General features: G+C 50.4%; 1 protein-coding gene and 1 gene segment (V, D, J or C); both read right to left on the bottom strand.

Moving 5' to 3' along the window:
• LOC122173242 (Ig mu chain C region secreted form-like) overlaps window positions 1–25981 on the bottom strand; it is a 1717225-nt gene that overhangs the window by 1157274 nt on the left and 533970 nt on the right.
• Window positions 734–7586, bottom strand: LOC101934040 (uncharacterized). The gene is made up of 3 exons (XM_065566467.1): window positions 7494–7586; window positions 7092–7385; window positions 734–1122 (listed from the first exon to the last, which is right to left on the bottom strand). Exons 1-3 carry the CDS (start codon window positions 7564–7566, stop codon window positions 734–736), a joined length of 756 nt encoding a protein of 251 aa, XP_065422539.1. The 5' UTR covers window positions 7567–7586.

Below are 25981 nucleotides of genomic sequence, written 5' to 3'. Positions count from 1 at the left end.
AAAATACATGATCACAGTGTGTCCCTGCCTCAGTTCCCGATACGGACGTACCAGCCTCCTAGCAGTGCTGTGAGGATCAGTACAGATTGTAAGGCGCTCGGGTAACATGGTAGTGGGCACCCTTAAGAGAGATTGATAGAGAGGGAGAGAGAAGGCAACAATGGCTGGAAAGTCAATCAATATTCCCAGCTGGAAAGGGAACAGACACTCTCCAGACCAGGGAAGAGTTGTGTGTGTGTATTGCTGGAGTGAATGAGCCCTGGTTTGGGGGTGTCTGGGCCCCTGTATCCTTATTAGCTGCGCTGGGTGGAAGGATACGGGGTTTGGTGTGAGGATGAATGTGGCTGGTGACAGGGAGACCATGGCAGAGAGCTTTTAAAAATTTTATAGGGGTACTAAATCCCCCTGTGCTTTGATTGTGGGAGGCCAAACTCTTCCCTACAGGAACACAAGATCATGGTGTGTGTGTTGCACACAGTCACCCTGTTTACTTTTAGCGGAAAGATGGGATGAGAAATTCAGCAGGGAGAATTTACATGGCCTGAATTAAACCTTCAGAATGTAAATCAGTTCAGCACCTGTGTGCAGACACGTTTCTACGGAGCGATCACTCTTCACTGGTTTCAATTTCTGTCTTTGTGAATTTTCATCACCTGCAATTGAAAACAGAGGATGTCTCTTTACTGCCATCTAGGGGAAGGGTGGGTCTCCTGCTTTTCTAGATGAGTTAGTGTCAGAGGCGTGAAAGTCTGTGTAGGCTCCACTTCCCCTTTTTGTAGGGTCCTGCTTTGCTCTGTGTCACTGTGTCTCTGGCGCAGTAATAGGTGCCGGTGTCTGCAGCTGTCAGCGAGCGGAGCTGCAGGGAGAACTGGTTCTTGGAGGAGTCAGGGGAGATGGTGATTCGGCTCTGGAAGGACGAGCCATAGTTCGTGTTCCAGGTGGAACTGCTGTAATATCCCCGCCCCAGCCACTCCAGCCCTGTCCCGGGAGGCTGCCGAATCCAGTGCCAAGTGTCACCACTGGTGATGGAGTAACCCGAGACAGTGCAGGTCAGGGTGAGGGTCTCTCCAGGCTTCACCGACCCTGGGCCAGACTGTACCAGCTGCACCTCGGAGAGGACACCTGGGGAAAGGAGAACAGAGCTGACTCTCGCCAGGAACCGGCGCATTCCCCACCTCGGTGTTTCTCAGAGTCCCATGAAACACTCACCTGATGGGGCGGCGATTCGGAAAAGGGAGAAGAGTAGTGAAAGTGTCCTGGTGGTTGTTAACGGAGAAACTCCCCAGGGGCAGGACCAGGCAGTTCTGTGTCTGGGGAGAGACTGAGCCTCTTAGAACCAGGGGTTGTATTTAACAGGAACGCCCCCCCGGGGCAGGGATTTGCATGCGGGTTCCCCAGGGTGGATATAAGAGATGACAGGGGGTGAGCGCTCAGTACATGGCGCTGTCCTCTCGGGGACAGTGTGACCAGATTTGCCCATTACTTTGGGGTACGTTCATTTATTTGGGTTACTCTTCTGAAGGGGGGGTGGTTCTGTAATTCTATCAATGTACAGCTTGTGTCACATGCGTTTTCATATGGAGCTCTACTTCTCCCTTTTACATGTCCCCTCCCAATGGAGCTACCCTGCAGGACCTAGGTTCCCTAGGGCTCGGTTCCTCCTGCCCCAGAACCGGATGAACACAAACACACACACACAGACACACACAGGGGGTTGGACTAGATGACCTCCTAAGGTCCCTTCCAACCCTGATATTCTATGATTACACACACAAGTTCAGCAAGAGAGAGAGAAGCAACCAGCTTAACCATACAAGTTATTTATTGAATAAAGTGATAACTACACAAGGAGGCTAAACCAACAGAACAGACATTATTAAAGGTTAATACCTAAGGTTGAAGGGAAAACAGAGAGAGAGAAAGAAGAGGATCTCACTGCTCCATGAGGCTTGAACTGGTCGGGGTTCCCAGGTGACGGTGGTAGCTCAGGGTCCTGAGTGCGGGAGACAGGCAGAGCCCCCAGCCCGATCAGTCAGGAGATGGAGTCTCAGTGGAACTGATGCATAGCTTGGATCTAAGCATCAGAACCCTGACTTGAACATAGGTAAAGGGTCTTGTAGAGAAACAAAAATGGTTCAAGGGAGAACACTAGATTTGTTTATGGGTAAACTGATGACTCAAGGGTTTTCTTTAGGCTTGACAATAGGAGCTGATCACTCTTGGCTCTGGGTGGTGTTTTCTTCCAGGGAGCTCACAATGCAACTAGGCTGCTTCAATATTTTGGATCTCAATTAAGGATTCATTACTAGAATTGGTCTGATAACTGCTGAGCTGTGTGTAGGCAGGTGTAGGTTCATTAACATCTGGAGCAGAGATTCCCATGATGTAGTGCTTCCCTGCTTTTCTGGTCCCAGAGGTCAGTGCGGTTCTCTGTTCTTCATTCTGTATGCTAATCCCTGTCCCATCTTTCATGCAGATGAGGCTACTGGAGTTGTCTCTGCTCTCCATTCTGTATGCAAATGGAAATGTCTTAATCTTGTCACCCTTGTCAGGAGGGGTCTAAGTCTGTCTCTGAACGCCCTTCACTTCTCTCTGCAAGCCTTTTCTCTGATCCATCTTGGTTCAAGCAGAGATGGGGGGTGTCCCTCAAGAGTCAGACAGGCCAGAGAGTGCGCCCTGGTTCCCCCAAAACAGGTGTCCAGTGCAATGACCCCTTCTCAGCTGGGGAGTGTAGACACCAATGTCACATTTACAATAACCGCAACTCCTAATGTTCAGTTATCTACATCAGGAACGATAATACATTGACTCCTCTAGGGAAAGTGGCTGAAAGCTAAGTAGGGTCACGTGTCAATGTGCTACATTTCCTCTCCCCAGGCTCGTGAATCTGGGTTGTAAGGCAGGGTGATGGTGCCTCCAGTTTCTATTCTATTCTATTCTATTCTATTCTAGTCTAGTCTAGTCTAGTCTAGTCTCTGTACATTCTGATACAGAGGTTACCTCAGCGTCTGGGCACCTCCCTGTGTATTGCTCTCACTCACTTTGCAGTTCCTATCACTGTGTGAAGTTTCACAAATTACCATTTCCCTATCTCAGCACTGTCCATAGTGACATCACCAGTTCTTCCAGCGAGGCTCAGTAGTGAACCCTGAGGTGTGGATGGCAGGTGAGTGGGAGGGTTGAGCTGGGGATGAGAGAACATGGTGAGAGTTGGGGTTTGCCAGTGATTTCCTTGTTTAACCCTTAGTCCTGCAATGAGAAGTGACAATGTTGTCACTGCTGTTCTGCAATATCAGGGTACCGATTGCTTGCATGAACTTCATGAAATCTTGACTCTTAGAGATTCTCTCTCCTTCTCTGTACCTGTCTCTGTGTGTTTGAGAGGAAAATCACAGCATTAAATGCCCTGAATGTCTGTATAGCAACAGCTTCCCCTATTTGTACACATCCTGCTCTGCTCTGTGTCACTGTGTATCCTAGGGTTACCATACGTCTGGGTTTTCCCGGACACATCCGGCTTTTCAGCAATCAACCCCCCGTCCGGGGGGAATTGCCAAAAAGCCGAACATGTCCGGGAAAATGCCGGCCGGGCACTTCCCCTCCCGCGGCTGCTCTGCTCCTCCCCTGACTCTTCGGCTCTGTTTAAGAGCCGAGCTGCCCGAGCGCTATGGGCTTCAGGCAGCCCCCTTGCCTCCGGACCCCAGCTGCCGGCCGGGCACTTCCCCTCCCGGGCTCTGGCAGCGCAGGGTCCGGAGGCATGGGGGCTGCCCGAAGCCGGTAGTGCTCGGGCAGATCGGCTCTTAAACAGAGCCGAAGAGTCAGGGGAGGAGCAGAGCCGGCTCTGCTCCTCCCCTGACTCTTCGGTTCTGTTTAAGAGCCGAGCGCTACAGGCTTTGGGCAGCCCCCGTGCCTCCGGACCCTGCACCGCCGGAGCCCGGGAGGGGAAGTGCCCGGCTGGGGGCGCAGGGTCCGGAGGCATAGGGGCTGCCCGAAGCCCAAGCGCTACCAGCTTCACGGTTTGTCGGGCAGCCTCCAGACCCTGCGCCCCCGGCTGGGCGCTTCCCCTCCCGGGCTCCAGCTGTGCTGGGAAAGCGCTGGCCGGGGGTGCAGGGTCTGGGGGCTGCCCGGCAAACCGTGAAGCCGGTAGTGCTCGGGCAGCCCTTTTCGCATGGCTGGGAGTGGGAGGGAGGAGGGGCGGGGTTAGTGCGGGGTTGGGGCGGGGAAGAGGCAGGGAAGGGGCGGAGTTGGGGCGGAGTTGGGGTGGGAAATGGGTGGGGCCAGGGCCCCATGGAGGGTCCTCTTTTTTTATTTGTGAAATATGGTAACCCTAGTATATCCCCTGGCACAGTAATGGGTGCCGGTGTCTGCCGCTGTCAGCGAGTGGAGCCACAGGGAGACCTGGTTCTTGGAGGCGTCTGCGGTGATGGTGACTTGACTCTGGAAAAGCGGGGCGTAGTTGGTTAGGTTAGGCCCATATACAGGACCAGTGCAACCACTAGGCGAACTAGGTGGTGGCCTAGGGCAGTGAGTGGTTGTGGGCACCCAGGGCAGTCCTCAGGCATAGGCAGCTGCGTAGGGCACCTGAAAATTTGGGGCACTCCTGGGTCTTAGTGTCCAACCTACTGGTTTTCCTTCCCCTGTTCTGACCCTTCCTGCCGGCTCTGAGTCTTCCTGGGAAGAGGATCTAGTAGTTAAAAGAGAAACAGTCTCCAGCCTGCCAGACCTATTAGCACAACGCTGAAACTGTTAAAGAGCCATTCAAGGGGTAATGAAAACATTTAACAGGCATTTGCCAACCCACAGGTAGCTACTGACAAAAACAGTTGTGCATGACTGTAATATTTACTCAGAACATGTCAGTCTACAGGACCTTAGTGTAAAATTTGCTTTAAAAACATTTCATTAGTGAGTTGGTGAAGATTATAAAATCACATATCTAAAAAATCCTTGCATAGGTTTTTAGATGCACAATCCATCTTTAGCTTTAAATGCTTGGATCTTCAGACATATGGTTTTTTAAATACATTCTTCAAAAGACCCCCCTTATGTAAAATACACATTTTAATTAGTAACAAAGTCTTCCTGTCCTTTCTGTCCATCCATTTCTCCCTTCACCGCCTCTCATCTCCCCCCCACACACACACACTGAAGGAAGCAACAGCCCTTTGCTTCCACATAGCTGGACAAAGAGTTTCCCTTTCTTTACTTCTATCTGATGAACTAATTTTAAGCAAAATCAGTACCTTAGTAAGATATAAAATCCTTTGTTATGCCTAAAATCTTTGGAAACATATATTTTAAAGTTGGTGAAAATTCTTAAACATGTGTATTGTTCTGGAGATCACACACAGTAAATGAGTGTTCCCTTTTTCTAAAAGCAATGAACATTGTTATGAACACACTAAACCTCTGTGACTGATTAATTTAAAATAATGTCTGTTTCAGTGAGTGAAATATGTAGTAATCTGGAATGAGTACATTTAAGAGTACATTTAAAATATCAAATCAGCTTAGAAATACTGATTAAGAAAATGTAAAACAGAGAAGAGCTGCATCATGTATTCCATAATATTTAATGTTGTATTCAGCAAGACAGCTGACTCACCCTTACTACAAAGATTTGCAAATAAATGTCTGACAAACTTCAGGTCATATCAAAAAACCTCTGACTGATATTTTTTATTTCCAAGTTTTAGTGCTTTTAATTAGGTACCTTCTGCATGTCCATTCTGCGTGAGGGAGAGGCTACAGGGGTCTCTGCGGGGAACTGTGACTCTCCGCCACTGTGAGGCGGCCAGGCGTCTTGTTATTCTTTCTGCCTTGTCCCTCCACCCCCGCTGGGCTGCAAGCTCAGTCTGCCATCCGGCATAGGGGCACCAGTTTAATATTACTGCATAGGGCCCCATAAATCCTAAGGACAGCCCTGGGGACACCAAAAAGCATGCCCTGGCTCAGCAGGGAGGAGCCGCCTTCCGGAGGCACCGGAGAGCCAGAGCGTCCTGTTTGTGGTGCTGGCAGCAAGCCCCAGCCATGGAGCCAGCGCAGGGGCGCAGGAGCCCTGCAAAGGCGATGGCACCGCTAGCAGGGAGCAGCCGTGCCCCCTGCCCCTCCTGCCCAGGCTGCAGCCTGGTCCCCCCCCGGGGGGCTCCTGCAGGCTGCAGCAGATGCATGCGGGCAGAGGCCCCCATGTGCCCCCCCCAGCTCCCTCCTCGCCACGCTCTGGCTCTGCAGCTCCCGGGCACGTGAGCCCTGAGCCTGCTCCAGGAGGGGCGGTGGCGTCTCACACTCCCAGGTGCCACAGAGCCCGAGCATGGCGAGGGAGGAGCTGGGGGGGTGCACGGGGGCCACAGCCCCCATGCATCTGCTGCAGGAGCCCCCAGGAGCCCGCAGAAGGTAGCTCCTCCCTGCCGACAAAGCCAGTGGGTGGACACGGGGCAGGGGCCACTGGGATGGGGTGGAGAGGGCTCACGGGGGGGCTGTGCACCCTCCAGGGGAGTTCAGGGGGCAGGGAGGGGGGAACCTGGTCTGGGGAGCAGCCCCTGGGCACAGCTGGCCCCTGGGGTCTATAAAGGCTCGTTGGGATTTGTCCCTCAATTAACTGATGTTATGGAGCGGAGGAGAGGGCACAAGGTGGAAGTTTCACCTAGGGTGCAAAATATCCTTGCACCAGCCCTGGGCACCGGGTTTAAAGACTCCTGGTTCATCTTCCCAGCCAGGAGAGGAAAGAACAATTTCGTGAGTTTATCTGCAATAGCAAGATTTTAGGAATGAAAATTATTGTGGTCTTTCCCCTCATTTCTTGGCAGAATGATAGATAATCTGAGAGAGCAGGTAGCCGTGTGAAAGAATCCTGGGCTTGACTCCCAGCCTTGGGAGTTCTGATTCGCTGTGTGACTTTGGGTGATATTGGGTTTAATTTAATTCACAATTACTTCAACTTGCCATGGTAGAAGCGAATAACTAAGGAAGCAGAGAGAATGCGGTGCTGGCAGCTGCTGCTCTCTGTCACTCACACAGGAAGGCTGGTTCTCTGCACGGTTAGTTTTAGTGCGGGCTCGGATAGGTTTCCTCTCAGTGTGTGTCTCTGGCACAGTAATACACGGAGGTGTCTCCACGTTGCAGGCCGGTCAGTTGCAGGAACACTTGGCTTTTGGAGTTGTCTTTGGTGATGGTGAGCCGATTTTTTAGAGCATTGCTATAAGCAGTGCCTCCACCAGTCCAGATAACTCCCATCCAATCCAGCCCTTTCCCCACTGGCTGGCGGACCCAGTGAACCTCGAAGCTAGTGAGAGAGAATCCGGACACGGTGCAGGTCAGTCTGAGGGTGTCTCCGGGTTTCTTCAGTCCCCCACCAGACTCCACCAGGTTGATCTGGGAATAGACACCTGCAGAGGGGCAAATAAAGGGGAAATATTGCGGTGATTCCTGGAGGTGCAGTTATTAGGGAACATGCGGTACCCGGTGCCCAGCGGCAGCGCAAATACCACCCGTACCCGCTGGGAGCAGCAGGAGGAAGGCGATGGCCAGGCTGGGGGTCATGTCTGCGGCTGGCAGCTCGTTCCCCATGTGGGATGGGAAGCTGAAGCCCGGCGCTGGCTCTGAGCGGGGTGAGCGGCCTGCACCTGGGTTATGAACAGGGCCCCAGGGAGCTCATTTGCATGGGCTGGGGGTGGGGACAATATAAACGCGGGACCTAGGAGGAGCGTGACAGTGTATCGCGTTGTGAATTCTAGTGGCAGGTGGGATAGCGAGTCCAACTCTTTAAACTCCCATTTAATTTGAAAATATAGACTCACTAAATGAATGCAATTGCATGATCATCTATCTATCTATCTATCTATCTATCTATCTATCTATCTATCTATCTATCTATCTATCTATCTATCTATCTATCCCCATCCACCCCCTCTATCTATTCCCATCCACCACATCTATCTATCTATCTATCTATCTATCTATCTATCTATCTATCTATCTATCTATCTATCTATCTATCCCCATCCACCCCCTCTATCTATTCCCATCCACCCCCTCTATCTATCTATCTATCTATCTATCTATCTATCTATCTATCTATCTATCTATCTATCTATCTATCTATCTATCCCCATCCACCCCCTCTATCTATCTATCTATCTATCTATCTATCTATCTATCTATCTATCTATCCCCATCCACCCCCTCTATCTATTCCCATCCACCACATCTATCTATCTATCTATCTATCTATCTATCTATCTATCTATCTATCTATCTATCTATCTATCTATCTATCTATCTATCCCCATCCACCCCCTCTATCTATTCCCATCCACCCCCTCTATCTATCTATCTATCTATCTATCTATCTATCTATCTATCTATCTATCTATCTATCTATCTATCCCCATCCACCCCCTCTATCTATCTATCTATCTATCTATCTATCTATCTATCTATCTATCTATCTATCTATCCCCATCCACCCCCTCTATCTATCTATCTATCTATCTATCTATCTATCTATCTATCTATCTATCTATCCCCATCCACCCCCTCTATCTATCTATCTATCTATCTATCTATCTATCTATCCCCATCCACCCCCTCTATCTATTCCCATCCACCCTCTCTATCTATCTATCTATCTATCTATCTATCTATCTATCTATCTATCTATCTATCTATTCCCATCCACCCCCTCTATCTATCTATCTATCTATCTATCTATCTATCTATCTATCTATCTATCTATCTATCCCCATCCACCCCCTCTATCTATCTATCTATCTATCTATCTATCTATCTATCTATCTATCTATCTATCTATCTATACCCGTACACCCTATCTATCTATCTATCTATCTATCTATCTATCTATCTATCCCCATCCACCCCATCTATCTATCTATCTATCTATCTATCTATCTATACCCGTACACCCTATCTATCTATCTATCTATCTATCTATCTATCTATCTATCTATCTATCTATCCCCACCCACCCATTAGTTTTCATTCAGTAAATAGGTATATATATAATCTTTCTTTCTTTCTTTCTTTCTTTCTTTCTTTCTTCACAAGTAAGGGCTCAGTGCCAGCACTGTGCTGACTCTATAGTTATGACCTGAGGCATTCCCCTTCAGCAGACAGTAGGGAATTATGGACATGTAGTGTGAGTTGATCCTTAGCTCCGCCCTTTTACACAACCTGAGGTATCGGCTTGTGAGCTTCGGATGTGAGGTGGGTAACTAAACCCATGAGGCTCCTTTGAAAATCTCAGCCTTGAGTGTGGGTTCATACAGGAACTAGGTGCTCTCTCCCACACAGGCCCATAGGGTCTTTGTGCTGCAATGGGTGACATAACCAGGAGCAGGGCCAACTCTATGCTTTTTGCCACCCCAAGCAACCCCCCCCCCACCTTTTGTGTGTGAGGCTTTTACACATGTTTGCACAGCACCTGATTTGTGTTGTTTTCCACTCTGCTCAGCAATGGCTGATGATGGCTCTTTAACCTCATTCCAAGGGCATCTCTTAGATTCAGAAGAAAGCTGGGGCTTGTATTCGTTACTTGATTTACTGGGGGCAACTTGTCTTATTAAAGGAGAATCTCTTTTGCAATTGCTCTTCTTTCAGTGCATGCCCCTCCAACTTCACTTCCCACCCAGACTGGAAGAGAGATCGGAGAGTTTCACTCCTTAAAGTCTAAAACCCACGAGTGTTTCTTTCCCTGGCTTCTCCCTCCTTTTGGTAAAAGGCTCCTGGTGTCTTTCCCTTTCAACTTAATTGGAAGGAATGTCCCCTGACCTCCCCATCCCTGCTTTCCCATCACCACCCTCCTCCCAGTGACCTGCTCCGGTAGCAAATGCCTCACATGTCTAGGGTCGGGAAATATCCTACAAATCGAAAGGAGCAAGGCTGGAAATAGGATGGTGGAGTCCTCACTCTCCAACCCTTCCTGGGGCAAAGCTCCCATTGAGTGCTGGGGGCGGGGAGAGAGGCTCCAGCCCTGTGCCTTTCCATGCAGCCCTGCAAAGCACGTGCCCCTGGCAGATCTTGTATTCGTGTGGATGTGCCCGCACAGGAGAGGGAGAGGAGCCAATTGTCAGGCAACCCAGCGCCTCGCGTCTTTCCCGCGACAAGGGCAGCACCTGCCCGTCTCTCCGGGGCGCTGCTTGGCAGAGGGGCTGTGTTCAGGTGGGAGCACATGTGGGTCCCTGGTTGCAAGCCAGTGCCATGGGCAGCAGCTCAGGAAAGCGCTTGGTTTTCAGACAAGCAAAGAACACGCGGGAGGAGTTAGCCTGGCCTTGACTCGCCTCGTGGTGTCCAGAGTAGCGCGGAATGAGCCCGGGATGGCGTCTGGTGTTGCCTCTGTTAGGAGTGTGTTTGAGTCTGACAGTTACGTTCACGGGAGTCTTTGCTTCTCCCAAAGCCGCCTGGGTGGAAGCATCAGGGTGCTGAAGGAATACAGAGACACAGAGAGAGGAGATTGCCACTCCTGGGAAAGTGTCCTTACGCCCTGTCCCTCTGGCCAGTCACTGTTTCTTTAGAGTCATGTCGTCTTTTGACACTGCTCTGTCAGATCAGGCACCTTTGGCTAGGGCAGCCTGCTGCAGTCATACAGAGCGATTGGGGGGATTGGGCTCCAGCGGTGATGGTGGGGCAGAAATGGGGCTGGCTGCATCAGCCTGACCCTCTGTGTACGCTGCCTATTTGTACAGACAGGTCCCCCTAGGATTCCCTAGGAGCGCCCGGACTGGAATCTCTCTCTCCATCCAGACACACGAGTGTGAAATCTTCTGAACTCTGTGTTAGCCTTGCCAAGGTCCAGTCCATGTTCGCTTAGAGGACAGGGTCAATGCACAGGGCCGCCCAGAGAATTCAGGGAGCCTGGGGCAAAGGAATTTCAGGGGTCCTTTCCATAAAAAAAAGTTGCAATACTATAGAATACTATATTCTCGTGGGGGCCCCTCTGGGGCCCGGGGCAAATTGCCCCACTTGCCCCCCGGGCGGCCCTGGGAAAAATAAACATTTAAAAACCTTCTGCATCTCATCACAAACCCAGTTTTGAGAAAACTTCTTTTCAATTCGCCTTTACAAGGTATCTCTGGTTCTTAGCATCAGCTAGTGCTAAAAGGCAATAAAGCTCATTAAAAGGGTTGGACAAATATTTTCCATCAAAACTTTTTTTGGATCGAAAACTAGGGGTTTGTAAAAAGCAGAAAAATTCACGGACAATGTCTGCTTTCCTTCAAAATTTGTTGTGTTTTTTTTAATTGAAAAGCTGAAATTAGTCTGCCAAAACCTGAACATGGTTTGGGGTTTCAGAAGTGCGTGGCCAAATATTTGCTGCTTGCTGTGTTTGATTGTTTAAAGAAACAATAAAAAAATTCTGCTTAAAAAAAATCCAAAATTTTTGAACCACCTCAGCTTGTGACCAAACGCCTGAGTCCATCCAGTCAGAGATTCTTCCAGGTTTCTGATACTCTGCTGAATTCCTTGACTCATATCTGTCTCCATAACTTTGGGTTCATTTAGTTTAGAACATAAGAACATAAGAACGGCCAGACTGGGTCAGACGAAAGGTCCATCCAGCCCAGTATCCTGTCTACTGACTACGAAGTGCCCCAGAGGGAGTGAACAGAACAGGTAATGATCAAGTGATCTCTCTCCTGCCGTCCATCTCCACCCTCTAACAAACAGAGGCTAGGGACACCATTCCTTACCCATCCTGGCCAATAGCCATTAATGGACTTAACCGCCATGAATTTATCTGTTTCCTAGAGACTGGTTCCATGGGGTCCCTCACAAACTGGAGATGGTTACTGTGGGTTTGTCTTTAGTATAGCTTATGTACATACTCCACGAGCTGAACATTTGAGCTTGTTCCAGAATCTGGGATGAGCCTATATTGTGAAAACTGAAATGCTCAAAATAGCATGTGCATGTGAATGGACACATGGTGCTAAAATTAAATTAACACAGGGGGGTCTCAAACTGGGGGTCGGGACCCCTCAGGGGGTCATGAGGTTAATCCTGGGGGTCGCGAGCTGTCAGCCTCCACCTCAAACCCCACTTTGCCTACAGCATTTATAATAGTGTTAAATATATAAAAAAGTGTTTTTAATTTATAAGGGGGGGTCGCACTCAGAGGTTTGCTATGTAAAAGGGGTCACCAGTACAAAAGTTTGAGAACCACTGAATTAACCCCTCTGGAGCCTCGGGGAATGCGGGGGGGGTCTCCCTTGGTAGGGTTGGGAAGGAGGTAGGTGGTGTAGGATATTGCTCTTCTCATGGGATCCCTCCCCCATGGCTCTCTTGGCTCTATCACTGTTAATCTAAAGTGGCTAATTTGAAATGAAGCTCCCCTCCCCTGACATGACTCTCCCTATGGCACTGAAATGAAATGTAGACTATCATTTGGCATTTGAGAAGTGAATGGGATGGTAGCCCTAAGGGGAAAGATAACAGCTTGGCTCTGTGTGTTAAATAGCTGTCTGCAAGCCTCAAACCGCTGAATGAGCTTTAGGGTAGGGAAGGCTGTGCCTCCCCAAACAGCCTGGCCCTGCCCCCTATCCAACCTCCACCCACTTCCTGCCCCCCGACTGCCCCCCTCAGAATCCCCGACCCATCCTGCTCCTTGTTCCCTGACCGCCCCCACCACCACCCCGGGACCCCACCAACTCCCCCTAATCCCTGTCCCCTGACTGCCCCGACCCCTATCCACCCCCACACCGAGTCCTGACAGACCCCCGGAACGCCCACGATCCAACCCTCCGTACCCTGACCGCCCCCACCCCCCCAGCAGCACTGTCCAGGGCCGCTCCTGTGTTACCGCTGCCTCTCCCCTCTCTCAGAGCCTCAGCGCGCCGCGTCCAGGAGCTTCTCTGGCCCCTGGACAGCGCTGCAGCGGTGTGGTTCTGGCGGGACAGTAGCTCGCAGCCCCGCCCCCTTAGCACGGGGCTCTGACTCAGTGGGAGGAGCTCAGGCCCGCAGCACTGTCCAGTGGGATAGGGGAAGGCGGAGTTGGGGCCCAGGGCCCCTGCAGGGCCCGGGGCAAATTGCCCCACCTGCCCCCCCTCTGGGCTTCCCTGTCGATGCATGTAGGATCTAGCTGTCACGCTGAACTTCACTTTGGGGATCCATAAACCAGCTATTTGCTCTCTCCCCTGAGGTGCCTCACTGCGTTCTTACATTATAAACCATTGCGGTTACAAGACAGCCCAGTGAAGGGACCCTGCATTGGCTGACACGTCTGTGCTAGCCCCTATGTGCTCTCCTCTTCCCAGAGGTGCTGGCCCCTTGCACACCCCCGAAATTCAGGATTGAGGGCTTCTGAGTTTGATTCAAACTGCTTAGCTTGGAAATGATACCGATTTCTGTTTAAACGCTACATGGATTTGAGGCCAGAGAGGCAAACATGATTGGAAACAGTGAGGTCTGCGCTCGGAGAGGTTCTTGATTTCAGCTCCATTGGGATTTTGAGAGTGGCCCTGCAAACCCTTTCTAGCCTGAGTAATCCTTACCCCACAAAGTGTTCCACCGGAGCCAGTGGGGTCAGTCCCATTAGTAAGGATGGCAAGATCTTAAAGAGAACGAGACCCTGCAGACGTTTGTCTGGTCCAGCCCTGGGCTCTGTTCCCAGCACCTGAGCTCGTTCTAGCTTTCCATGTGCCCAACTTCTCTTTTCTAATGGACAATTGTACAGTAAACCCCGTGAATCTCGAGTAAGCACACGGGCCGGTGCTCTTTTCCTTGCAACACCCGAAAGCCTCAACTCCTGGGAAGAGGATGGCCAGAATGCTGCCCCTGGAAATGTGCCGCCCCAAGCACCTGCTTGTTTTGTTGGTGCCTAGAGCCGGTCCTGCCTGGATCAGTTAGTGGGCGAGCTGCTGGCTGAATGCCAGATGTTCCCCATCCACACCAGCCCTCCCCGCGGCTGACACCGGATCCCGTTTCAGCTCTCAGGCCGGTCATTTGCAGGTACACCAGGCTGTTGGAATCATCTCAGGAGATGGTGAATCACCCTTTGACAGAGTCTGAATACCGTGTGGTGCTACCATCCTGGCTAATCTCAGAGACCCACTCCAGCCCCTTCCCGGGAGCCTGACGGACCCAGTCCATCCAGTGGCTGCTGAAGGTGAACCCAGAGGCCTTGCAGGAGAGACGGAGAGAGTCTCCGGGCTTTTTCACATCCCCTCCGGACTCCACCAGCTGGATCTGGGACCGGACACCTGGGAATAAACAGACACTCAGAAAACAGATGTAGAACAATAAATCTTTTGCCTCTGTAATGTGTTCACAGGTAGGAAAATACCTTCCCAGGCTCCTAAAGTGAAAACGTTTGTCTGGTCCAGCCCCGGGCTCTGTTCCCAGCACCTGAGCTCCTTCTAGCTTTCCGTGCGCCCAGATTCTCTTTTCTAGAGGGCAATTGTACAGTAAACCCCGTCAATCTCCAGTAAGCACATGGGCCGGTGCTCTTTTCCTTGCAACACCCAAAAGCCTCAACTCCTGGAAGAGGATGGCTGGAATGCCACCCCTGGAAATGTGCCGCCCCAAGCACCTGCTTGTTTTGCTGGAGCCTAGAGCTGGTCCTGCCTGGGAGTGTCGGATGGGGAAGGAGCCGCAGCTGCCGGGAGCCAAAGGCTGGTTCCAGGCACCAGAGAGTGAGAAACCGCTTCAGGGAAAGGGAGAGAGCTGGGCATGGAGGGAAGATTCATTTTCTGGGCTCTGTCAGAATAAAGGCCATGACTGCAGTAACCCAGGGACAGAGCACACTCTCGGGGGAAATGCATCACCTTAGTGTCCGCTGCTTTTCCTGTAGCAGAGACACCGGTGTGTGTGAGAGAGAGAGACGGCTGGGGCCTGCAGGAGGGAGTGAAACTTGCTCTATGTGTAGGGATATGTCAGTGCTGAAGCCCAGACAGTCCCTTACAATGACCTGTAAAGTATCCAGTGACTCCAAGCTATGCCCGGTAGAATTAGGTTTGGGATATTTCTGAGAAAAACAGGGAATACTGAACCGCCGCCCTAATCATAAACCTGTATTTATCCCCTAATCCCAATCCAAATCCTAAATTATTCTTTAATTTAACCATAACCATGCTCCTAATTCCACATTTAAATTCTGAGGAAGTCTTTGTACCGACTGACTCATGGAAAGTGTCCTAAAATGTCTTGAGTTCACCCCAATCTCATCTACCTGGAGAGAATTTCTACAGGTAGATGAATTCCACACTACAAGAAAGATGTGGAAAAATTGGAAAGAGTCCAGCGGAGGGCAACAAAAATGATTAGGGGTCTGGAGCACATGACTTATGAGGAGAGGCTGAGGGAACTGGGATTGTTTAGTCTCCAGAAGAGAAGAATGAGGGGGGATTTGATAGCAGCCTTCAACTACCTGAAGGGGGGTTCCAAAGAAGATGGAGCTCGGCTGTTCTCAGTGGTGGCAGATGACAGAACAAGGAGCAATGGTCTCAAGTTGCAGTGGGGGAGGTCCAGGTTGGATATCAGGAAAAACTATTTCACTAGGAGGGTGGTGAAGCACTGGAATGGGTTATCTAGGGAGGTGGTGGAGTCTCCTTCCTTGGAGGTTTTTAAGGCCCGGCTTGACAAAGCCCTGGCTGGGATGATTTAGCTGGGAATTGGTCCTGCTTTGAGCAGGGGGTTGGACTAGATGACCTCCTGAGGTCCCTTCCAACCCTGATATTCTATGATTCTATGATTCTATGTTAGGTGTGTACAAACTTTGGCAAAACCACGATGTGAAAAATTCTAATTCAGGTTCCACCTTGGCTCTCTGGCTCATGCTTCCTGTCTGTCTTCTCCAGCTTAGCTTGCTGGCAAAGCAGGGTGAAGGAAGGGCAGCTAAGTGTGAATAACACTGTGGAGAAGGAATCTATTTCTGCATGATGAGGAAATGTATAAGGCGGTCTCGGTTCTGTCGGATCCGTGGGTCTTTCATCATCACAGTGAATTTTGAGAGGAGTGAAGCCCAGATAAAGCACTGGAGACTTTACACTCTGTTCCTCTCGGTCTGACCGCTCTGTTCTGGCAGTGACTGAGGGCACAGAGCGGGCGGGGGATTCGCGCTGGAGGTTTCTGTGCTAACCGCAGGAGGTTTCTGATCACTGTGTCTCTCGCACAGTAATACCGGGCGGTGTCTTCGGCTCTCAGGCTGGTCATTTGCAGATACACCGAGCTGCTGGACTGGTCCCTGGAGATGGTGAATCGCCCTTTCATGGAATCACTGTAATATGCTGCTAAATTATTAACAGGATTGCGTATATGTGCGACCCACTCCAGTCCTTTCCCCGGCGCCTGACGGACCCAGTTCATCCAGTGGCTGCTGAAGGTGAATCCAGAGGCTTTGCAGGCGAGGCGGAGAGATCCCCCAGGGGTTTGAATCCCCCCTCCGGACTCCACCAGCCGGACCTGTGACCGGACACCTGGAAAGACAGAAGGAGAATCACATTCACCCCCGGCCTGGCTCAGAGCCCATTGGAAGCAGCAGAAAGGTTCCCAGTGACGTCGCTGCGCTTTGGGTCAGGGTAGGAATGTCCAACATCCCCTGGTGTCTCCAGTCCATGTAGGGGGGAAGGGGATAAAATTACCTCGAAGGGCCGCTAGAAAGAAAGCGAGGTTCAGCCACGGTCTCATGTTGCTGACGCTGGAGGGTTTCTGGTGGGAACTGCACAGACACCCGGACTTGTCCCTCCTCCCTTCTCACCCGGCAGGTCCCGGAGATCACAGGGTTTCTATAGCGCCGAGGCACTGAATTTGCATCTCCTCCTCTTTATAAGACACATCTTGGACCTGAGCCCTAAACAAACTCAGCCCCCCGCAGGTGGGTGTGGTGGGAAAGGGTTATCTGGGTACAGGAGAAAGGTAAGAACTCCACTCACAAAAACATCGCTGCAGTGGTCTCTACAATGATCCCAGTTGCTTTTTAGAGACAAAACTCTTCATTGATTGTTCACCTTCCGCTCAGTTCTGTCTGCTTGTCCCTCTGCTCATCTGAGATCCCTGGGTCAGAGGGATCTTGTGGGAGGACGTTAGCCTGCTACATGAGAATCGGGGTGGTGGGGCGATTCCTGGCTCTATTACTAGGTTGATGGGTGACCTTGGGAAGAGATTTACACTCCCTGTGCTTCAATTTGTATGGGTATAAAATGGGGACAACCGATTTTGACCCTTCTTTGTCAGTGCTTTATGATCTAGGAATGAAAACCACTATAGCCTAGGTAGGTGTTGTTGTTACTACTAATGTCTGAAAACTTCTTCCTCTTTTTTCAAGAAGAATAAGAGAAAACACATTAAACTCTGAGTACCGCCACGGGCTATATAAGGCTGGGTGAAGATTTGTCCCACGTTACTGAATCAGAGAGAAGTTCCCAAACACCGGCTAATATTTGCTCTTCACAGTATAATGTACTAGTCAACATAAGGGCGTCACTGTCTGTTCCCTACTTCCGTGTGGAATAATCACTGCAAGCGCCAATAAGAAACTCAGCTTGATTTCTCTTCTTGCATGCTGCTCTCTCTTTCATTCCCCTTGCTGTGTTTTGTGGGACGTGAGTGTAGTTATTTAACAGGGAATTTTCAGGCGGGGGAGGGGTGGCGGTTTCTAGGAATTGAAATATCAAGAGCTAAGCTCACCTGGGGATGTGGCTGTTGCAAGGCCGTTACACTTGCTATACGTAATTGAAGACTCATTAGAGCAGTGATTTAAGTCTCCTGAATCCCAGAGAGTGTCCTGAGTTGACCACTGGCCTGTAGAGTGAATCACTTTGTTACTCTCTCTGCCCCAGCACATATCACCAGCCAGGCACCTAGGGAATTTCGGTGCCCACACGGTGCAGGCTTTTAGGATCCCGGAGGCATACTCGATTTAAGCACACAGCAGACAATTAGGTGCTGAATTCACTTTGTGAGTCTGACCCTAAACACATATTGCATGAAAGCCTGCGTGTGATTGCATGTGGGTGTTTATGGGCTCAGACGTGTTGGTATATGTAAGGGCCTAGAATAGAGGACTGTCTCTTAGCCTGGTCCTGTCTAAAGATCATTGAAATCAACGGGTGTGTTTCCAACACTTCACTGGAACATCTCCAGAGCTACACAGGGTGGATTCTCCTTACCATGGGAAATCTGATTGTTTTCTGACCTGGGTAACTTGAGTACAGGCGCGTTGTTGTGGGAAGTGAGCTGTCAATACCGCTCAGGAATGAGGCAAAGCCCAGGAAAGTGAAAGGGGAAAAGCCGCACCACAAGCTGCTGTTAATTCAGTGTTCGCTGGATGGCTCCTTGTGTTCATACCCCTGAATCGGGGAAATTCCGGGGTATTGCTTGAAATGTCAGTGCAGGTGTTTGCAGTTGGAGAAATGGAGTTATCATAGAGCCAGAGATATGAGGATGAATCCTACATAGGTTCAGCAATTCGGATTTAATTACACAACACGGTGATATGACGTATCCCGAAATCCCTCCTTTTGCACATGCAAACACAGTTCTGTCCTCTTGTGCCTCTGTTATGAGTCTGACACATATCCCCATCATTGGGGAGTAACTCCCAGTCCCGTTGAGCCAATGGGAGTTTTACCTTTGACTTCAATGGGACCAGGAGTCATCACTTCACAGCTGAGTCACTGCAAATATGTAGGGAAGGCAGCTGTGCTGGACTGGACCATTCAGCCTGTATGAGCTCTCCCCACATTTTGTGATACCCCAGGCCTGGCTCCTTCAAAACTCTCACGTGAAATGACTCCCCTGCTACACTTTGCCCCTCTTAGTTAGTGGCCAAACTTTTGCAGACGTGGGCTGAAGGAAGGAAAACGATGTGAAGCTACATGTTGACGCGGCTTGTGGGACAGGTGGTATCCTGCCCAGTTGTAATCTTGAATGTGATTTCAGTATAAACGGATTCATTGAAACACAGAGGCGCAGAATGACTGTCTCACACATGAATAAACCAGACAACAGGGGTGTTAAATTTCTGTGGGCTCAGAAAACCAGGATTATTTGAAATCAGGCAATTCTTACATTGAGAGGATCTCTGTACATGGGATATTTTATTATGGATCGGCACGTGCAAGAAACTGGGAGTTTGGATACAGCTGAATCCAATAGCTTCTGTACAGGGAATTCCCACGCTCTGCCTGTGAATTTAGGCCCAGTGGCCGCATTTCCCGCTTCCCGCAGAACGTGGCATTGGCTATTCCGGAACCCCTGTGGCTTTGGAAATGAAGCAGTGTGTTCAGGAAGCACAATTCAGCCTTGGGTGGGTGGGTGCAAACTGTGGCAAAACCACGGTATGAAAAATTGTAGTTCAGGATCCACCTCGGCTTTATGGCTCCTGCTTCCTGCCTGTCTTCTCCAGCTTAGTTTGCTGGCAAAGCAGGGTGAAGGAGAGACATCTAGAAGAATCACCCCCTTGAGCGCAGCAAATCTGAGCGCTTTAAAGCGCTAGTGTAGACAGGCTCCCAGCCCTTGGAGCTATTCCCCTCGTGGAGCTGGATTACCAGGAGCAGAGGGAGAGCTCTCCCAGCGCTCACAGCGACCACACTCGCACTTCAAATTTGAGCTGAAACTGCCCCTGTTCTTAAAGTGCAGGAGACGTTGTACATCAGAACAGGCCCACATCCCACCCACTTCTCATAGGTTAACAATGGACCATGTGGGGCAGAGCAGCGGAAAAGCCAGATTGTTCATCGCTAAGCGTCTGCGTGGGACTGAGAAATTCCTGTGAAATTTGAACTATGCCTTGTGTTTGGATCTCTGTAAACTTGTATTTTGTTACGAGTTGGTTCTATGAGGCTGAATCTGGGGCACAGAGGCACAGAAGGGAAGACGTTAGGGGAAATGCGGTAAAAACAGAACAGTTGGGTCCTGAAAAGATGACAGGACAGGGCCTCTGATATATTAAAACAGGGGTCGGCCAATGGGGGCTGCGGGAAGCCGCAGCTAGCACATCCCTCGGCCCACGCCACTTCCCGCAGCCCCCATTGGCCTGGAGCAGCGAACCGCGGCCAGTGGAAGCCACAATTGGCCGAACCTGCAGATGCGGCAGATAAACAAACCGGCCCGGCCAGGCCTGGTTCTTACCCTGGTGAGCCGCATGCCAAGGGTATTAAAAGGACATGTCATGCTTACGTGGGGCTCACTAGGGGTCAGGCCTTGGTGCTGGGCTCTCGGCCCGGGGATGAATTTCACCCACAGAGATTTATCAATGGGCTGAGGGGGAAGAGATTTACCCGGCTCAGCACGGTGCAGGCACAGAGCCAGAGCGAGGTGTTGGCTGTTTGCTTTCAAAAAACGTGCTCCCAAACAGCCGCACCGGGCGATTTTTTTGTAGCACTTAATTCCATGAATCTTTCCCTGCCCACTCCGATAACCATTAAATGAAAGAAATACCTTTGTTTTAATAGTGAGTTTGAGACGATTTCTGTGGCCGCGGAAGGTAAGGCGTGTCCAGAGAAACTAGGTAAATACAGCATGGATTAAAAACAAAACAAAGCAATTTCTATGTGTTTTGTTAGTCTCTAAGGTGCCACAAGTCCTCCTGTTCTTCTTTTTGCGGATACAGACTAACACGGCTGCTACTCTGAAATCTATGTGTTTTGTTCATAGTCAGTGCACTGTGTGTGCATCTGTTTCTCTCAATGCGCTCGCCTATCCCTGTGACTGTAGTCTCCCTCCCTGGGCTGTTTGGAAACCGCTTCCCCTTTCTGTGCCACTCGCTGCTTTGCTCTGGGTCACTGTGTCTCTCCTGGCGCAGTAATAGGTGGCGGTGTCTGCAGCTGTCAGCGAGCGGAGCTGCAGGGAGACCTGGTTCTTGGCGGTGTCTGCAGAGATGGTGATTCGGGCTTGGAGAGACGGGGCGTAGTTTGTGGCACCGCTACTATACGGATATACCCGTCCCATCCACTCCAGCCCTTTCCCGGGGGGCTGCCGGATCCAGTGCCAGTCGTAATGCTGAGTAGTGATAGAGAAGCCAGAGACAGCGCAGGTCAGGGTGAGGGTGTCTCCGGGCTTCACCACGCCCTGGCCAGACTGGACCAGCACCTGAGAGAGAACACCTGGGAAAAGGAAAAGAAATCCAGGGTTGATTTAGCCACTGAAACTCTATTTGTGTGTGTGTCCCTATTCCCCTACGTCCCCACAGAGACTTACAGCTGGGGATGCAGAACAGTGAAAGGAAAAGCAACAGAGATTTCATTCTTATTTTCATGCAATGAGGGAAACTCCCCAGGGGCAGGACCGGGCAGTTCTGTGTCCGGGGAGAGACTGGGGCTCCCAGAACCAGGGGTTGGTATTTAACAGGAACCCCCGGGCTGGGATTTGCATGCGGGTTCCCAGGGCAGGTATAAGAGATGACGGGGTGAGCGCTCAGTACATGGCAATGTCCCCTCAGAGACAGGTGTCCCCTTTACACCCCAGACAGATGGGGCGCTCAGCTCAGCGCACATGGCAGGACATGGCTGCTGTGAGGGTAGGAAGGTGGGTCCAGAGGGCAGGGCACTGGTCTGGGACCCAGGAGCAGACGCTGGGTCAGAGGTTTGCAAACAGTTTTACCCATTGGGGATAAACTACCAGAGGGAGGGACACTCTGCAGGGAGTCCTGTCTAGTGGATGGGCGAGGAGAGTCACGCGCCCCATCGTGTCTGAGGGTGAAAGCCCCTTGAAATCAATGCGTGTCTCTCCCTTGAAACAGGGGTACTCCAAAATGTGCCGGGCGCATACGCCATCGTTACAGACAATGCCCAGGGGATATCAAGAGGCGGGAGTCTCTCCAGGGGGTGTCAGATGACGAAGGAACTGCAGCTGCTTGGCTACACTTGCGAGTTACAGTGCAATAAAGGAGCCCCAGGTGCACTAGCTCACTCCCCGTCCACACTGGCAAGGCACGTAGAGCACTCTGACTCCGCGGCTACAGCGCTGCTGGTACTCCACCTCGGTGAGTGGAATAACGTTTGCTGCACCTTGGCTACGATGCATCAGGCGTCAGTGTGATCGGCCTCCGGAAACATCCCATAATCCCCTTAAGTCAAGTGGCCACTCTTGTCATTGTTTTTGAATCGCTGTAGGAATGCGGATATGCCTTTTGAAAGCTCCGTTTCTGACAACCGGCTGCTTATCTGCTCCGAGACAAAGCAACCATTACTGTGGAATGCTGTGTGAGAGAGAGAGGTGGGGGGGGGGTCTGCTGCTTTCTGAACTTACAAGCCAGCATGCTGACATGCTCTCAGCCCCCCAAAACCCACTCTCTCTCCCCCTACATACACACAACACACTCCCTGTCCCACTCCACACACCCCCGCCCCCATTTGAAAAGCACGTTGCCGTCACTTGCATGCTGGGATAGCTGCCCATAATGCACCGCTCCCAATGCCACTGCAAGTGCTGCAAATGTGGCCACGTCACTGCGCAAGCAGCTGTCGGTGTGGACAGACTGCAGCGCTTCCCCTACTGCGCTCTCTGAAGGCGGGTTTAACTCACAGCGCTCGACATCTGCTAGTGTAGCCGTTTCTCTCACGCAGTAATACACGGCGGTGTCCTCCGCTCTCAGGCTGGTCATTTGCAGGTAGAAGTTGGTGCTGTCCTTGGAGGCTGTGAATCGGCACTGGACGGAGGAGGCGTAGTACTTGTTTGAGGGATCATAGTAGCTGACCAGCCACTCCAGCCCATCCCCCTTCCCAGCAATGACCGGCTCCGCTGAAAAGGTCATGGAACAGAGGGAAATATGTCGTGGGAAGTTCAGATGTGGGTGTTTTCCTTACTCTCTGGAAGTCTCCCATTCATCTCAGTGAGGCTTCTGGTTTGAGGAGAGCTGGTAGCACTCCGAGAAGGGTCTTTCCTTTCAATTGGAGCTGTGCAGTGAAAACCTGACAGGGTAGGGGGTCATTGGAAAACACTATTGGGATAGGGGGGGGTTCTTTTTCTTTTTACCCCTTTGTTCTTTCTCATGATTGTGACCCAAGGCTGTGCTATTTGCGTCATTGGAACCCCAACGTGGTGCAGGGGAGAATGTACACTGACCCCCGGTGACCGGCCCTTCCACAGCCCCTCGGCCCACAAGTGGTGGCTGCAGAACTGAATCTCCCACTACACGATTACTTGACTATAACAAGCCCTGAGTACATGTTGGGGGAAGAGGGGTCTTTAAAAGTAGCTATTTCTCTCTTCCTTATCCAAAAGTGACATGAGGATCCCACCGCTCTGTGCTGTGCTAGTCATAGCAGAAAGCCATTATCTGTAGATAGGTGTCTCCCATGGGCCATCGTGAGTTCAGTGTCCTTTTGAGGGACAACCAATTTGAATGGTCCCTCCAAGATATGCTGGCCAGCTACCTTGTGGGGGTTACTCCAGGAGCAAACATTGGAAATCCAGACATAAAGCCAATATTCATAACTTCCAAAACAAAAATGATACTCGCAAACAGAGAGTATAATCATAACCAGCAAATCATCACCTTTTCATAGACATCTTACAGGCCACGTTTTGTACAAGATTTGTTGCAAATATATAACAGTGGTTGCAACAATATTAAAATATGGTCATATTTTAATTGGATAACGTCACACCTTGTCTAGAGATTTGAGGTCGTAGAAGGCAACTGGTAATTGTTTTCCTTTCGACAAAGGTATATTCAAGACCCCAGCACACTTTCTGAGTCGCTGCACAAACACACGGACTGAGTCCACTCTGAGCCTCAGTTACAGTCATTCTGGGGATCAATTAAAGATGTTTGTATTGCTTATAAAGGGGGAAATATGTAAATTACGGTGATAGCTTCCTGTTTAAATCTGTGTCTCTCTCTGCCCAGGCTGCACCTGGAAACAGTCCCCGGCCCATGTTGGTTTGGTTACCAACTATTCGCCCTGAGAATTTCCCCCTCCAACACCAGCGAAAATGAGATTCTTGCTTCTTTTAATTTTCACTATAGTGGCTCAGGAAGGTATTGTTTCCACTGAAGAAGTGGCAGAGCTAAACAAATAGTATATTGTGGTTGGTTTTATACCAATATTTGTAACATGCCTTTATTCCCAGTGCCCGGTCCCAGGTGCAGCTGGTGGAATCTGGGGGGGATGTGAAAAAGCCCAGAGACTCTCTCTGCCTCTCCTACAAAGCCTCCGGGTTCGACTTCAGCAGCCACTGGATGGAGTGGGTCCGCCAGGTTCTCGGGAAGGGGCTGGAGTGGGTGGCTGAAATTAACGAGGCTGAATGGAGCCAGTGGTATTCCCCGGCTGTTCAAGGGCAATTCACCATCTCAAGGGACAATCCCAACAACCTGCTGTATCTGCAAATGACCAGCCTGAAGCCCAAGGACACCGCCCGGTATCACTGTGCCAGACACGCAGTGAGAAGAAACCTAGTAGTGCTAATACAAAAACCAGAGCGGTCTGACTAAGCAAGATCTAGGCTCAGTAGTGAACCCTGAGGTGTGAATGGCAGGTGAGTGGGAGGGTTGAGCTGGGGATGAGAGAACATGGTGAGAGTTGGGGGTTGCCGGTGATTCCCTTGTTTAACCCTTAGTCCTGCAATGAGAAGTGACATTGTTGTCACTGCTGTTCTGCAATATCAGGGTATCGGTGGCTTGTGTGAACTTTATGAAATCTTGACTTGAACATTCTCTCCTTCTCTATTCCTGCCTGTGTCCCTCTGAGAGGAAAATCACAGCGGTAAATGCCCTGAATGTGTGTACAGAAACCTCTTCCCCTTTTTGTACGGTCCCTGCTCTGCTCTGTGTCACTGTGTGTCTGGCACAGTAATAGGTGGCGGTGTCTGCAGCTGTCAGCGAGCGGAGCTGCAGGGAGAACTGGTTCTTGGCGGTGTCTGCAGAGATGGTGATTCGACCCTGGAAAGTCGGGGCATAGTTTGTGCTCCCACTAGCTGCATATACATGCCCCATATATTCTAAGCCTTTCCCAGGAGCCTGCTGGATCCAAGCCCAGTTGTAGCCAGAAGAAATGGAGTAACCAGACACGGTGCAGGTCAGTGAGAGGGTCTCTCCGGGCTTCACCACGCCAGGCCCGGACTGGACCAGCTGGATTTGGGACCGGGCACCTGCAAAGACAGGAAACGTTATAGTTAAATCCTGACCTCTGTTTCTCAGGGTTTGATCATTTCCCCCGAATTTCTCCTCCTGACTTACAGGGCGAGAGAGCGAGTAAAACCAGAAGTAACAACACATTTCCCATCATTTTGAAAAGATGGGGGGAAAAAAGGGAAATAATGAAATTCACTTCAGCCCCTGGGCAGGCGGGTCCCGGTGAGAACGCAGGAGCTGCTATTTAAACGGGGAACCTGACTAGGAGATTTGCATAAAGATCAGACACTCCAATATGACCATGAAAAGGAGCTGAAACCACCGAAGCTCCTTTGTTCAGTTTCTTTCTCAGAGCTGTAAACAGGGCAGGGAAATGAACCAACTATTAGCAAATGCTGTGTGATCTGACTTCTTTATTCCTTCCTTTTACCGTATTTGAGTAAAAGGGTGTCTCTGTATTGGAGCGGTGGCTACTGAAAAATGTGTTGGGCATCAGGGCCGCCCAGAGGATTCAGGGGGCCTGGGGCAAAGAAATTTCAGGGGCCCCTTCCATAAAAAAAGTTGCAATACTATAGAATACTATATTCTCATGGGGGCCCCTGTGGGGCCCCGGGCAAATTGCCCCACTTGCCTCCCCCGCCCCAGCCCCCCCGGCGGCCCTGGGAAAAATAAACATTTAAAAACCTTCCACATCTCAGCACAAACCCAGTTTTGAGAAAAGTTCTTTTCAAGTCACCTTTACAAGGTATCACTGGTTCTCAGCATCAGCTAGTGCTAAAAGGCTCTAAAGCTCATTAAAAGGGTTGGACAAATATTTTCCGTCAAAACTTTTTTGGAATAGAAAACTAGTGTTTTTTAAAAAGCAGAAAAAAATCACGGACAATGTCTGCTTTCCTTCAAAATTTGTTGTGGTTTTTTTAATTGAAACACTGAAATTAGTCTGCCAAAACCTGA

This window comes from Chrysemys picta, chromosome 13, assembly GCF_011386835.1.
Source record: "Chrysemys picta bellii isolate R12L10 chromosome 13, ASM1138683v2, whole genome shotgun sequence".
NCBI lineage: Eukaryota > Metazoa > Chordata > Testudines > Emydidae > Chrysemys > Chrysemys picta.
Note: the sequence above shows the minus strand (reverse complement) of the source record. Positions and strands in the feature narration are given on the sequence as shown.